Source organism: Dendrobates tinctorius, unplaced genomic scaffold, assembly GCF_039654945.1.
Source record: "Dendrobates tinctorius isolate UK_male_01 unplaced genomic scaffold, ASM3965494v1 ptg000073l, whole genome shotgun sequence".
Lineage (NCBI taxonomy): Eukaryota > Metazoa > Chordata > Amphibia > Anura > Dendrobatidae > Dendrobates > Dendrobates tinctorius.
Genome location: NW_027361741.1, coordinates 33,671,268 through 33,686,588, shown reverse-complemented (window position 1 = coordinate 33,686,588; position 15,321 = coordinate 33,671,268). Strand labels below are relative to the sequence as shown.

General features: G+C 44.4%; 1 protein-coding gene across 7 annotated transcripts in view; it reads left to right on the top strand.

The window, feature by feature from the left end:
• Positions 1 to 15,321, top strand: part of CIT (citron rho-interacting serine/threonine kinase) — a 277,393-nt gene that overhangs the window by 189,128 nt on the left and 72,944 nt on the right. For 5 of the 7 annotated variants that reach the window (XM_073582720.1, XM_073582721.1, XM_073582722.1 and 2 more), the window contains exons 26-28: positions 4,477 to 4,670; positions 5,785 to 5,832; positions 13,795 to 13,930. In XM_073582720.1, the coding sequence (XP_073438821.1) occupies positions 4,477 to 4,670; positions 5,785 to 5,832; positions 13,795 to 13,930 (378 nt within the window). The remainder of the gene's footprint in view (positions 1 to 4,476; positions 4,671 to 5,784; positions 5,833 to 13,794; positions 13,931 to 15,321) is intronic. The other 2 variants (XM_073582725.1, XM_073582726.1) reach the window with 1 other exon arrangement.

Genomic DNA, 15,321 nt, shown 5'->3' with positions numbered 1-15,321 from the left:
GGGTCAGGGAAATAGTGTCTTCCGGATACAAGATAGAGTTCACTTCCGTTCCACCGAACCGGTTCTTCCTTTCTGTTCCTCCAACACCACCAGAAAAGGCTCGTGTCTTCCACCAAGCGGTTTCCTCTCTCCTTCAATCAGGAGTTGTGGTGCCGGTTCCCGCGAACGAGAGATTCCGAGGATTCTACTCAAATTTGTTTGTAGTCCCCAAGAAAGGAGGCGGCGTCCGACCCATACTGGACCTAAAACAGCTCAACAATTACGTACGGGTCCGTCATTTCCGCATGGAGTCCCTCCGGTCCATCGTTGCATCCATGGAGCAGGGAGAATTCCTCGCCTCCATAGACATACAGGATGCGTATCTCCACATACCAATTGCTCCCGCCCACCAAAGGTTTCTCAGGTTCACGGTCAACCAAAACCACTATCAGTTTGTCGCCCTTCCGTTCGGACTCGCCACGGCTCCAAGAACGTTCACCAAAGTCATGGCGGCCACCATGGACGTCCTGCACTCAAGAGGCATTCTAGTCGTCCCGTACCTGGACGACCTCCTTGTCAAGTCTCCCACTTTCAAAGACTGCGAGGTCAGTGTCTCAATCACTCTAGACACTCTGAGTCGCCTGGGATGGCTAGTCAACCTACAGAAATCGTCGACCATCCCAACTCGGACTCTAACATTCCTGGGAATGGTATTCGACACCACCAGGGGCCTGGTGCTCCTTCCCAAGGACAAGACACTGGCCATCCGTCTGGGAGTTCGCACACTCCTTCGCAGTCCTCCTCGATCTCTCCGGTTTGCCATGAGAATTCTCGGCAGGATGGCAGCAGCAATAGAGGCAGTGCCATTTGCCCAGTTTCACCTCAGGGTCCTTCAGCTAGCCATACTCAGATCTTGGGACAGGAACCCCTTCTCCCTCGACAGGGAGTTCAGGTTGACGTCATCGACCAGGAGGTCCCTGCATTGGTGGCTCAAACCAACCTCGCTTACACGAGGGAAGCCATTCCTCTCAGGACAATGGAAGATCCTGACTACCGATGCAAGCCTGACAGGCTGGGGGGCGGTACACCTACATCACAGGGCACAGGGCAAGTGGTCACCGAGAGAAGTGACATTGCCCATCAATGTTCTGGAAATCAGGGCCATTCTCTTGGCACTGAGAGCCTTTCATCACTTGCTTGCAGCCTCGCACATACGGATACAGTCGGACAATGCCACGGCTGTGGCATACGTGAATCACCAAGGCGGGACCCGCAGCGCCCAGGCGATGAGAGAAGTGGCTCATATCCTCCGCTGGGCGGAAGACACAAGGTCGGTACTTTCTGCGGTACACATTCCGGGTGTAGAAAACTGGGAAGCCGACTTCCTCAGCAGGCAAGGAATGGACTCGGGGGAGTGGTCTCTCCATCCCGAGATTTTTTACCAGATCTGTCAACGATGGGGAACCCCGGATGTGGACCTAATGGCATCCCATCTCAATGCCAAGGTTCCCAATTTCATGGCCAGGACACACAACCCGCGGTCGGTCGGAGCGGATGCCCTGGTCCAGGACTGGTCCCAGTTCCGACTCCTGTACATTTTTCCACCCCTCCCCCTAATAGCCAGGGTCGTGAGGAAGGTCAAGCAAGAGGGAGTTCCGACCATCCTCATCGCGCCAGACTGGCCCAGACGTACTTGGTACGCCGACATCGTCCAACTTACGGCAGACGCCCCCTGGCGTCTACCCGACCGACACGACCTTCTGTCTCAAGGTCCGTTCTTCCACCAGAATTCAGGGGCCCTCAATTTGACGGCATGGCCCTTGAAACCTGGATTCTAACCCAGGCAGGTTTTTCACCGGCAGTCATTGCAACTATGATCAGGGCAAGGAAGCCTGCCTCTGCCAAGCTCTATTATCGTACCTGGAGAGCCTTCTTTTCTTGGTGCGAATCTCATGGACAAGTCCCACTCCCTTATTACCTCCCGAAGGTACTAGGTTTTCTTCAATCGGGCCTAGATGCCAAGCTATCCTTAAGTTCGCTTAAGAGTCAGGTGTCGGCGCTTTCAGTCCTTTTTCAAAAGCGCATTGCTATTAAACCGCAAGTAAGGACTTTCATCCAGGGAGTTTCCCGATTGGTTCCTCCCTACAAACGTCCGATGGATACGTGGGACCTCAATCTGGTCCTGACAGCATTGCAAGCTCCACCCTTCGAACCTCTTAGAGAAGTTCCACTCTCCATTCTGTCTCAGAAAGTGGTTTTTCTAGTGGCTATCACCTCGTTACGCAGAGTGTCGGAATTGTCAGCACTTTCCTGCAGACGACCTTTCCTAGCCTTTCACCAGGACAAGGTGGTTCTCCGCACGGTACCATCCTTCCTTCCGAAGGTTGTGTCCAACTTTCACCTTAACGAAGAGATTTCACTGCCTTCCCTTTGCCCGGTTCCGGTACATAGAGTGGAGAAGGCTCTGCATACGCTTGACCTAGTCAGGGCATTGCGGATTTACGTGTCCAGGACTGCACCTTTCCGGAAATCCGATTCCCTCTTCATTCTTACGGAAAGTAGTCGCAAGGGGTTGCCGGCTTCCAAGGCTACCCTTGCCAGGTGGATCAAGTCCACCATACATGAGGCCTACCGACTTAACAGTTCCCCTCTTCCGGCCGGTATCACGGCACACTCTACACGGGCAGTAGGGGCCTCCTGGGCCATTCGGCATCAGGCTTCGGCACAACAAGTGTGCAAGGCGGCCACTTGGACTAGCCTACACACGTTTACGAAACACTACAGTGTTCATACCCAGTCCTCAGCGGATGCGAGCCTGGGTAGACTGGTTCTGCAGGCGGCAGTACACCAAGTCTAGGGGACTGTCAGCACAATATTCGTCCACTGCTTCCCACCCAGGGACTGCTTTGGGACGTCCCAAGGTTCTGTGTCCCCCAATTAGGCGACAGAGTAAAGGAGATTTTTGTGTACTCACCGTAAAATCTCTTTCTCTTAGCCTTTAATTGGGGGACACAGCTCCCACCCTGTTGCCCTTACGGGCCGTTGTTTCCTGTTGAGTTCTCATATTGTTCTTTGAGCTCGTACATAGTAGCCTTCTTACAGGCATGGTTATGTTATTTGGTTACGTTCCTCCTTATGCTTTGGCACAAAACTGGAGAAGGCTGACGCCGTCCAGGGGTGTATACTGCAGAGGAGGAGCCAAAGTTAATCTTTTTCAGATTATGCATAGTGTCGCCTCCTAGTGGACAGCAGCATAACACCCAAGGTTCTGTGTCCCCCAATTAAAGGCTAAGAGAAAGAGATTTTATGGTGAGTACACAAAAATCTCCTTTTATTCTTGCTGTGTCTTTATTTACCATGTAACTATAGGATTAGTAATGGATAGGTGTCTTATAGATGCCTCTACGTTGCCAACCTGTGGGCTTGATGTCACCTGACAATACAAAGGTGACATCAACCCCACAAATATGGACCTCACTTGCCACCGCTACAGGGCAAGTGGGAAGAACGAGGCTAATGCCAGAATTGGGGCATCTATAAGATGCACCATTTTTGGGACGGCTGAGAACTGATGTTTGTAGCCTGCGGGGGTGCCAATATTCATGGCCCCTTCCCAGGCTATTAATATCAGCCTGTAGCTGCCTGCCTAGCCTTTGCTAGTTCGATTTTATAGGGGGACCCCATGTCAATTTTCTTCTTTGATTCCCCTGTAAACTAGCCAGTAAAGGCTAAGCAAACAGCTGTGAGCTGATATTAATAGCCTGGGAACCTTTGGCTCCTTCCCAGAATATTAACATCAGCCCTCAGATGTCGGCTTTCCCTCTGCTGGGTATGAAAATTATGCGGGAGCCCAACCAATTTTTTTTTATTTTTTGAAAAATAAACAGATATTGAGTTTCATGCAGATTTCTGGCAGCTGCTGTTTTGTTACAGCACATGTAGGTTAATTATGTTAATGCTCCTACACAGGCTGGTGAGTGTGTGTGTGTGTCTTTATTTAATTCTTTATGTATTGTTTTATTAATGAGGGTATCTGGCTGACACCTGTTTATTACTAAACCTCAGGCTTGGTAAAATATATATTCACTTATATTTGTTTTGTGTGTGTAAACATTATACATTTAAACATGGTATGTAATGATATCATGGTCTTCAATGGAGAATGAAAAAGAAAGGTTGAACAAGGAAATGACATCACATCATGACATCAAAAATGTGCATATTTTCCACTGCTTTTTTCTGCTAAGAGATGCAGAAATCTTGCAGAAATTTCTGCAAGCAAAGGCGCAACGTGCACACATAGCCTTACTCCTCTGTACTATAGCCAAGAGATGAGGGTTCAAATGAAGGACCCCTCCCTACATTAACTTCACCCCTTTGGACAGCTTTCATTTTACGTTTTTACACCATATACATATGCATAGACAATAAAGCCTTAACTTTGTAAATTAGGATTTGTGAAAATTAATTTTAAAAGGTGTGCTGTGATAATTACAGACCATGGAAGCTCTTAAAACAACATGCACAATGCTGGAGGAGCAGGTAATGGATTTAGAGGCTCTGAACGATGAGCTCTTAGAAAAGGAACGTCAGTGGGAAAGCTGGAGAAGTTCACTAGAAGACGAGAAGACACAGTTTGAGTGTAGACTCCGAGAAGTGCAACGACTTCTGGATACTGAAAAGCAGGGCAGGTAAAGACCTGGTATTTTTCTTTTATACCTTTATATTCGTGCTGTGCATAGACTTTGTATCGCTGGACATTCAGCTTATTTGCAGCTCAACAAACTGTAAAAACATGCTGATCCTTGTTTGCATTATTGGTAACCTGCTGCTCCAGTTCATCATAGGCTATTATAATTAGAAGCTCCTCTCATACACCTCAAAGGGGTTATCCTGGCCACCCAAATTTTTCCCTCAAAAATGTTCAAGAGTGGCATAAAATCATAAAGGACGTAATACTTAATCTCTACTCCACTAACTTTCTTTTCCACTACTTTCCAGGACTCCTGGTCCCTCTACTTCCAGCTGCGCAGCTGGACAACTAATTTAAACATGAGCATATGTTATACAATGCTTTCCTGTAGCCAAAGAGACTGTGGTATAGTTTTCTAAAATATCCTGTCCAAGGAGTCTTTTCCACTATTTGCTATAGTCTGGGGTTGTAGCTTTGAGTCTACACTGGGCACTGACCACTCTCCACAGAGAGATGCTACCCCTTAGACCCCAATCCTAGGTCTGTCATACAGTCAAATCAGATCTCTTGCTTTACACTGGGGAGGGGCAACACCTTGAAACACATTTCTGCAAATTCTGGTTTGGCTTTTATCTCAAGTCATCTGGCAATTCTCTTTATAGGGCCAATACTGACTTTTAGGAGTGCTTCTTTCAATAGGTGGCGCTAGAGTTCAAGTCCTCTTCCTCTCTGAGTAGGCAATTTTCATATTTAATTTCCAAGCGGAGCACTGCATGGCCTAGAAGTCTCTTTACACTGCCTTGCACTTTACTCTCTACAAGGAGAGACGCTGCCCATTAGATACTGGGCACTGAATCATTTTTCATGCATGCTTGGTTTCTTTGCTCCTTTAATCCTTCGAAATAAGTGGATTAGGTGTTAGGGATTTACATCTGTATATGTCTAGACCAGTGACTCTTGTTCGTGGCCTTCTTTGATTTATTAGCAGTCACAACTCAGTAGCAGACGGCAGTGAAAGTGATGTGTATTCAGACTGTAAAAGCAGGAAGATTATAATTCTGTGAGGTTATTATTGGCTCATAACGTTCAGTGTCTCCTGCTCTGTACCGCAGTTGGCGCCAAGCGGAGAGACAGCATCTTACAGGCTCTGGGCTAAATAGGTACTTGTCTTTTTTCCTTTTTCTATTAAAAAATGGACACCATAATTTATATTATTATTTATGATTCCAGCACTGCTTTACCTGGAGCAAACCTTTTCATACATACCATTAAACTTGCTGTCTTTTTACTTTACCATTTTAGCATTAACATCATCATCAAATGCATAAATTGCTATTCCAAAGTATCATGTAGGTGATACTAGCAAAAATCCAACCCAGGTCATGCAAACTGATTCTGTAGGTTTTTCCAGTGCTTCTAAAATTTTTCTACTGGTCCAAACAAGGTAAAAATCTATACAGGCCTTTACAATTGAGATATATATTTTGGCTTTTTTTTTTTTGGTACACTCTCTCTGTTTTACCTTGTTCTTATAGAAACTAGCTCTCTCTTTTTTTTTTTTTTTTTTTAATTTTTTTTTATAAATGTTTTCTTTAAACATAGACTCAACGTGGCTTTAAGTGAACTTTATTCATACATAAAGGTGCAATAAACAGAGCTGCAAAATAGCAGAATTGAATGAGAACACTACTAGAGAGCAAATATGGTTTGACAGGCCATAACTAGTGGGTCATCACCGATTAAAGCCAAAATTGTTGTTAAATATGTGACTTAAACTAAATTCTAAATTTTGTGCGAATAATTTAATGCCCAAAAATTACAAAAGTATTCTAGGAATGCTTTATTAAGAACAAAAGAGTCAAAATAAGCACCAGGTGTCTATAGTGAATAATGAAGACATTACTTTAACCCAAAGACTGATGCATAATGCCTGTCAAAAACAATAAAAAGATGGAAAAGCTCCCACTAGCGATATATGCAAACCAAAGCAGAATTGGAGCAAGAAAACAGCCATCAAATGTAAAAAGCGTATATCTGGCACCCCTTTTGAGAGAGCACGTAACTCGAAACGCGCGTCAGGGGGTCTGCAGGGAGGCGCACAGACACACTAGCGACCATGGGTAAGCGGCATTTATATTATATTATTACAAATGGGCATGCTGATTTGGCTATTGCTATGCATTAGCATACTGTTTACTGGCCCATTTTTTTGCAATATGCATTATTTATGACTTGCCCTTTTATTCTTTTATGTACAGTAGATGTGTATACTTATGATTTTTGGCCGCATTGTTATTCTGTGTACTCCTGTATTAGCCGCAGTACTTCTTTCTTTTTTCCTTCTATAAGGCCTTATTATTGGCATGTTTATTTTTACATTTATGTGGATTAATAAAGTATGAATCGCTTTTTACATTTGGTGGCTGTTTTCTTGCTCAAATTCTGCTTTGGTTTGCATATATAGGAATGCTTTATTGTCTAACCGGAAAAAATCTGCGCATGCACTGCCTTCAGCAGCCATTTTCCCGGCGCCCTCAGCATCGAGGCAATGGAAGTGCGCAGGTTCCAGGCTTTCACAAAATGTCGCCGGAGCAACTGCACCACCGAGCACCGCCACACCTGCTGCACTGCGGGATGGGAGTGAGATCATCGCTTTGCAGCATTGAACCACAGGAAGAATCGAACGACTCCTGCTGCTACCTAATTGTAATTACGGTATATTCCGACTATAAGACGCACCCCCGTTTTCCCTAAAAAAAAAAATTTGGGTAAAAAAAGTGCGTCTTAGGCTGTGTGCCCACGATGCGATTTTTAAGCGTTTTTGCCGCGATTTTTGGCACGAAAACGCTGCAAAAATGTTTAAAAATCTTATACATGACGCACCCCATGCATTCCTATGGCATTCCGCACATGCTGTGCTAATGCTGCGCTTTTTTCCGCGGCGGAATCGCATCGCGGAAAAAATCGCAGCATGATCATTCTTTTGTGCGGAATCGCAAAGAATTGCCGCGATTCCGCACCCATAGGAATGCATGAGAATCGCTTACTTCCCGCATGTGGCTATGCCCACCATGCGGGAAGTTAAGCGTCTCATGTGCGCTTGGTACCCACGGTGTGGAGGAGAGGAGACTGTCCTCCAGGCCCTGGGTACCATACCCCTGTAAAAAAAAGAATAAAAAATAAAAAATCGGGGTATATTTACCTTCCGGCGTCCCGCGCTGCCATCCCGGGCCTCAGCGTTCCCAGTAATGCCTTGCGGCAAGGTCCTATGATGACGTAGTCTCGCGTGACTCTAGCGATCTCACGAGATCGCTATAGTAACGCGAGACCAACGTCATCACAGGTCTCGCAAGGCATCGCTGGGAACACTGAGGCCCGGGATGGCAGCGCGGGACGCCGGAAGGTAAATATACCCCGATTTTTTATTTTTTTTATCATTTTTAACATTCTATCTTTTACTATTGAGGCCGCATAGGCGGCCTCAATAGTAAAAAGCTGGTCACACTTGTCAAACACTATGTTTGACGAGTGTGACCAACCTGTCAATCACTTTCCAAGCGATGCTTCAAATTGCTTGGAAAGTGCTTGAGAAAATCGCGGCAGAATCGCTGTGAAATCGCGCGGAAAAAAAGGGCGCGATTTCTGGGAAGGAGTCCGGTTTCATTGTGCTACGTGGGCCCATAGCCTTATAGTCTGAAAATTATTGTATATTTGCAAGCTTTCAGAGCACACAGGCTCCTTCAGGCTGGTTTACAAATTAATTACTGAGACAAAAGCACAACATTTAAGAGATATTACAACATGACAGGTGTGCATGTGCATAGGGTGGATAGGGTGATGCTTCCTAAAGATAATCCAAGGAAATCAAATTAAGTTTTTTTTTTTTGTTACAAATGGAGAGGTGGTGGGAGTGATAGCGTACTGATGTGGAGTTGGTCTGGTGGAGGTGTGTACTGTGTCCATGTAGTGAGTCAAAATCCAGATGTTAAATTCAGTCACATTGTCAAAGAGCTGAAAATACTTATCTGTTTGAATTCCACGATTTTCCTCTCCCTGTCCTTAAAATGACCTTTCAGTATTGAAACTTTTAAATCTGTCATACAGTGTGCAGGTCCAGAGAAATGTTTTTTCACAGGCGTGTCCAGTTCATTCTTAACTGTGTGCCCATGTAGATTCATCCTTGTTTGTATCTTTTGCTTAGTTTCCCCAATATAGGTTCCCCTCAGGGCACCTTGTACACTGTATCATGTATACCCCATTGCAAGATGTATATGAGACGAAATCCATGATTTTATAGTTTTGTGTTGGGTTTGCGGACTGTATTTGTTGGTAATACGGAGTGTCTGCCTCCAGTAGGCGTATATGCCCGAAAATGAGGCATGAGAGAGCACGCGTTCACTCTGTCGACAACATTATAGCATACGGCCCCATTGGTGCATAAGTGGGAATCACATTTTTTTGAGGGGGTCGGATGTAAGCCTCAAAGTGAGCCACTGAACGGGTGCCTTAACGCAGTGTGAAAGGACCCTTAGTCATCACTCCCACCACCTTTCCATTTGTAACAAAAACCAGGCGGGCTTCAGAGCTGGCGGCCCTATCCTGCCGAGCTCCGTTCCTCACTTTCCATAAGGATAAGGTGGTCCTCAGATCAGCCCCTCCTTTTCTGCCAAAAGTCGGGTCCTCTTTTCACATTAATGAAGATGTTGTTTTGCCTTCATTTTGTCCAGCACCGGTGCACAGAGTGGAAAAGGCTCTTCACACGTTAGACCTGGTAAGAGCCCTCCGGAGGTACGTGTCGCGGACGGCATCCTTTCGTCAGACGGACACGCTGTTCAAGCTCCCCGAAGGGCGCAGGAAGGGACTCGCTGCCTCAAAGTCAGCCATAGCCAGATGGATTCGTTTGACTATTCAGGAGTCCTATTGCATTAGAGGCACGCCGATTCCAGCAGGGATCAGAGCGCTCTCTACCCGGGCAGTGGGCGCCTCTTGGGCGCTTCGGCACCAGGCTTCAACGGAACAGGTTTGCAAAGCAGCAACCTGGTCCAGCCTGCACACATTTGTCAAACATTATAATATCCATGCTCAGGCATGCGAGCCTGGGTAGAAGGATTCTCCAAGCAGCGGTGGCGCACCTTTTAAACAAGACGTGCCTGTAGCTTGGATCAGTGAGTCAATTCTCCCACCCAGGCACTGCTTTCGGACGTCCCACAGTATCTGTGTCCCCCAATGAGGCGAAGGAGAAACATGGATTTTTTTTCATTCTCCGAGATGCTCATTGGGGGACACAGCACCCACCCTATTAACCTGTTGGCTCTGTTTTTGTTTAGTTAATACGCATTTATTTATGTGATATAAGGGTGGTCCTTTTCTGGACATGTTGTACCTGTATTAAGGCTGATTTTTGTTGTCCTCCTACTGCTTTGGCACCAAACTGAGTTCTGCCCATAATAGGGGCGAGAGTGTATACGATGGAGGAGGAGCTAACCTCTTTTCACTTAGTGTCAGCCTCCTAGCGGCAGAAGCATACACCCACACTATCTGTGTCCCCCAATGAGCGTCTCGGAGAAAAGGATTTTACGGTGAGTTATCACACAAATCCATGTTTTTGAGCTGTATTGTTGCCATCAATTTCTAAATTAGTTAATTCTTTATTCAAATAAAATATAACAATGACTAACTTTTCCGTTCTGATCTGGTGTCTATGTTCTGTTGTGAATAAAGTATGGCTATAAGAGATTTCTTGTTTTCTTTACATTTTACAGTGTACCACCTGTTTTCGAACTGGTGTTGTGTGTCTATGTATATATATTTATATGTGCACACACATAAATGTATATATTGCCATAAAGTCTAGAAACAACCATTATTGTAGATTGATTATAACATTTCTAATGATGATAATGATCTAAAATAAATGTAGTTTTTAATTGTGGGATGTCCCCTCTTAAAAAGGTTATCCAGGACTATATAATTTTTTTCTTATGGGCTTAAAAGGGGTATTCCCAGCTCCAAGATCCTATCCCAATATATAGTAGGTGTAATAATAATATTAGCAAATACCTCTAATTAGAAATGTAGAATCGTTTTTTTGATTCGCTGTGTGTCTTTCCTCATATGCAGGCATTGCAGGACTTTAGTAGTAATCCTTGGTTATGATGACCACTGATATAGTGACAGTTAGTAGTGATGAGCGAATATTTTAGAATAGGGCATTATCAGAGTATGCTCGTGTGCTTACCAAGTGTGTCTTTGGCGTGATCCAAAAATATGTTTGAATCCCCGCTGCTGCATGTCTTTCGACTGTTAGACAGCCGCAGCACTTGCAGGGCTGTCTAAGTAGAGTAGCTTCTTCTCATCTGCTCTGTTGATGGGGCGTTAATACCAATGTCATGCTGATTGAGAGCTGGCTCTCCACTACCTAATGGGAAGCTGGCTGTCAATTTGTATAACATCGGGAGTTACATCCCCCATCGACAGAGCAACCCGGTAGACGAAGAGCTGCACTGTTGACGCAAGGTCAAATGAAGCCGCAGAATTGCCGGCAGGAATGGTCTGTGATTGCTCTGAGCCGGCACTGGCAAGGATAGGCAGGTAGTTAACTAGCTGGTTGTCCATTCTTAGCCCCTTGATAATAAAATTGTCTCAGGTAACCCCTTTAATATTGGTCATTTCTAGAACTCTTCCATCAGCGAGTGCTTAAATTTCAGGACGTATGTCACTGTGTTTTATTACAAGACCTAATTGCTGGAAACCAACCAGGCATGTGCCATCTGGGCAGGGAGATTTATTGTTCATCTTTTAAGAAGCTTTGGCACTTCCTCCTGAGTAAGACACATAATTTGTAATAGTGTGCCTTGCTAAATACCAATTACCTCTTTGTATCTTTCCTCCTTTATGAGCATCTTAAAGTGAAATGTATCCTAAAAGACAGATCTTTCCATCCTTCCATTTCTCGTTTTAATGCACCGTTAATCATTTCTGTTTTTAGCAAATATAACCATTTTTTAAGCCATATTCTCCAATAACTTGTCATGTTTTCACACCATTGTCATCTGTTTACACAAACGTTGTTAATTATCTTATTCTGGTGGGTTTTATGTACGGTATTTCATAATCTTCTACTTAGAGGAAACATTTAAGGAGATTTATTTACAATTATGATTTACAAGATCTATCCTTGCAAATAGCATTTTTCTGCTTTCACTTGCAGCTAACTTTCCATTAAATTTGTAAGAAGCCTCTTATCTAATCATGTCCTCTTATTTAAGCATGTCTCCTGCATTGTGCTGATCACATGCGTTCTGCTGCTTGGAATTCTTGCAGCTAGCTACCCAAAAAATCCCTTATGCCACAGCTGTATTTCACTTTACACTTTTATACTTTCATATTTTTCTTTGAAATCAATGTGCCTAAGTAGTTTTTTTTTTTTTTTCGTTCTTCATCCCTGCCTCAGACAAAAAACGTAATACTCTTAACTTGCAGGATACTCTATAAATTATCCTCATGTGCAAAACTGGCCACATACACAGTGCAGAGTGATATTTTGAACCATTTCCCAATTGGGTCAATCGTTAGGACCATGTATCCACTGCTTAGAAAAGGTCTCAAGTAGTGTATGTAGATATGCTAGTAATGATTGTGTTCGGACAATGGAAACTTAAAGGTCGGATCATTGCAGTGCTGGCACTTATGTCACCTTGGCCCTAAGATGTGAATAAGTCGTATAATTATGTATGGCTGAATAAGACATTTTAGTTTGAAAAAATTGACATGTAATTCCAGCTGCATTACCAATTGTGCCCGTACGTCTATAAGGATTTTGTTATCTAAACCAAAAGGGAATCAGTTTTTAAGATTGTCTAAAACACTGCAGGCATCATCTCCCTCTAAGGCCTGTTTCACACTTACGTTTCTGCAGTCAGTTGCCAGCCGCCAAAAAGGCGGAGAACGGATCCGTGACCGTCGAAACACCAACGGGAGCCACCGGACCGTTGGTGTGACGGGATCCGCCGATCTAGGAGCGTTAAAGGAACCGCGGTCCTGTAAAAATTTTTTTACCGGCGATGTAGCGGGGCCGCGAGAAGAGAGTGGGGATCTCGCAGGCATGATCCGGCGATCGCGATTTGGATGTAGATCGCAGCCGGGATATGGAGCGCGATTGCGCGTGAGTTGGAGCGCGATCCTGCCCGATGATCGCAGGAGTTGGAGCACGATCCCGCCCGATCATCACGGGAGTTGGTGCGCGATCCCGCCGGAGCATCGCGGGAGTTGTAGCGCGATGCCGCCCGATCATTGCGGGAGTTGGTGCGCGATCTCGCCGGAGCATCGCGGGAGTTGTAGCGTGATCCCACCCGATCATCGCGGGAGTTGGTGCACGATCCCGCCCAACTTGCGCAATCACGATTATCGCGAGAGAGATTTTAGCTGCTCTCGGACGGGCTGTAGTTAAGGGTTAAAATGCTTCCCGGAGTGAAAATAGCGGACCGTCACTGCAAAAAAACGTTGCAGGGTCCGTCTCATCTGCCCGGGAGCCGCTAAAATCTTGGCGGATCCGTACAATAACGGGTGTGACGGACGACCGTCAGTCAGGATCCGCCAATAATGTAAGTGTATGCGTGTAAAAAATGGATCCGCCCCTTTTTTGGCGGATCCGTTTTTTTTTTAAAATTGGCGGATCTTGACTGATGGGAAAAAACTGATGTGTGAAACAGGCCTAAGAGAAGCTCTTGCTGTAGAATATAGCGTCAAGTAAGGAGCAAATGATACAAATCATCTTTTGCACTATTGCGATGTTCATAATATTTAGGGTCTGATTAATCAAGGTGTTTTCACATGTCCCAAAATTTAGCTCAAAACAAAGTTGCGTAAAAATGTTGTGACTTTTTCATTTTTACGCCAGTCCCATCCATCGCCGCCAAAGTGGGACACATCTCTACACTCCAGCGGGGCCTTCATTAAGACTGGCATGCAAAACACCTGTTTTATTGAATCTAACCAAAGGTGTTTTTCTGAATATTATTGAACTTATAGCATTATAACTCTGAATGGGTCTCCAGTTTCAATAATGATCCATTGAAAGTGTGATCTACTTATTTGTAGTACTTATTTATCTGTCTTTCCAGAGCTCGGGCTGACCAACGCAGCACAGAATCTCGCCAAATGGTGGAACTGGCAGTTAAAGAACATAAGGCAGAGATTTTGGCTCTTCAACAAGCTCTTAAGGATCAGAAACTCAAGACTGAAAGTCTGTCCGATAAGGTTAGTGTATTAGCTTGCAAATTTATGTATGATTATGGCATTGGCAGCATTTTTTTATTACGTAAATCTATTTATTTTTGGCTAAAAATGATTTTTGCCATAGGGTTTAATGAAATGTTTTACTTCTGCTGCCTAGGTGTATCACAGTAAATAGAATGAATTAACAATGAATCAATCAGTGAGCTCCTCAGGCTTTGTAACCATTATGACCTCATTAAAGTTCAAGCAGATAAATTCGCTTAGAAGATAGTTTAGGAGAGGACTGATACTGTCATTATTCACCAGTATTGGTAATGAGAGCGTGCAGTCATGTGAATGCAAGTAAACAATTTGTGTACATGTAGTCACATGCCGACTAGATGTGCTCGGCTTCATTTATTTGTTTGTATTTGTTTGAGAGAAGCCAGGCACGTCTAGTTGGAGTGTGACACGAAGTATGCAAATCGCATACCTGTGTTCATGTGATTACATGCTGTCACCGGCAATTCCGGTAAATCTTTCACCAAATTTTCTATGCGGAATTGGTCTAACCTGCTTCAATAGTGTGAGGGTAGGAGCAGTGCTGAGTTGAGCTGTGTCACATTACAAACCCTTCTATCAGCTCTCTTCCTTTTATAGCACAGTTAACTCTGCTGTACTACCACTCCCCCACACTGCCTGTCCGTAGATCTCATTATCACACTGAGGTCTCTTGTGCTCATCTTGTAAACACTCTCATCACCACAGGATGTCATTACGAGACACAGGAGTAGTCCAGAATAAGCAGGTTAGTCCTGTGTGAGATGTAATGACAGCACAGCAGACATAAATGATACAGACACATTGAACTCTCAGATCCAGACAGAAAGGTTTGCAATGTGGCACTGCTAAACCTAGCTGTGCTGCCCCTCCCCCCACACTCACTCATGCAGGAGGTCAGAGCTGTATCATTACATCTCACACACTGGGAAACCTGCTCTATGGTGGGGGAGGGCACGTATTCTTCTTTCCTTTTGAGTGTTTCTGCCTGTTTATGATTGGACAGCATGATATACAAAGAAGGATTCCATGCTCCCAGTGAAAACATTGATTACACCCACTTGGACTTAATGAAAATTAGCTCATTTTGGTCCAAATACTGGGCTTGCTAATATTTCAGCAATAAAGAGGCAAAATAAAAACAAAACAATATTGTTTTATTCCGCTCTGCAACCACTATTACATGGTATGTCCAATTTAACAAGAAAAAATTGGTAAAAGGTCCTCTTTAAAAAAAAAAAAAAAAAAATGCCTTTGTGTCAGTATTGGGTACTGTACCACTGGTTTCATTTTATAGCCGTGCTGTCATCCTCACCCTGAAGTCTGAGGAAAGTTATAAATAGGGATAAATATTTAGGCTATGTTGATATTGT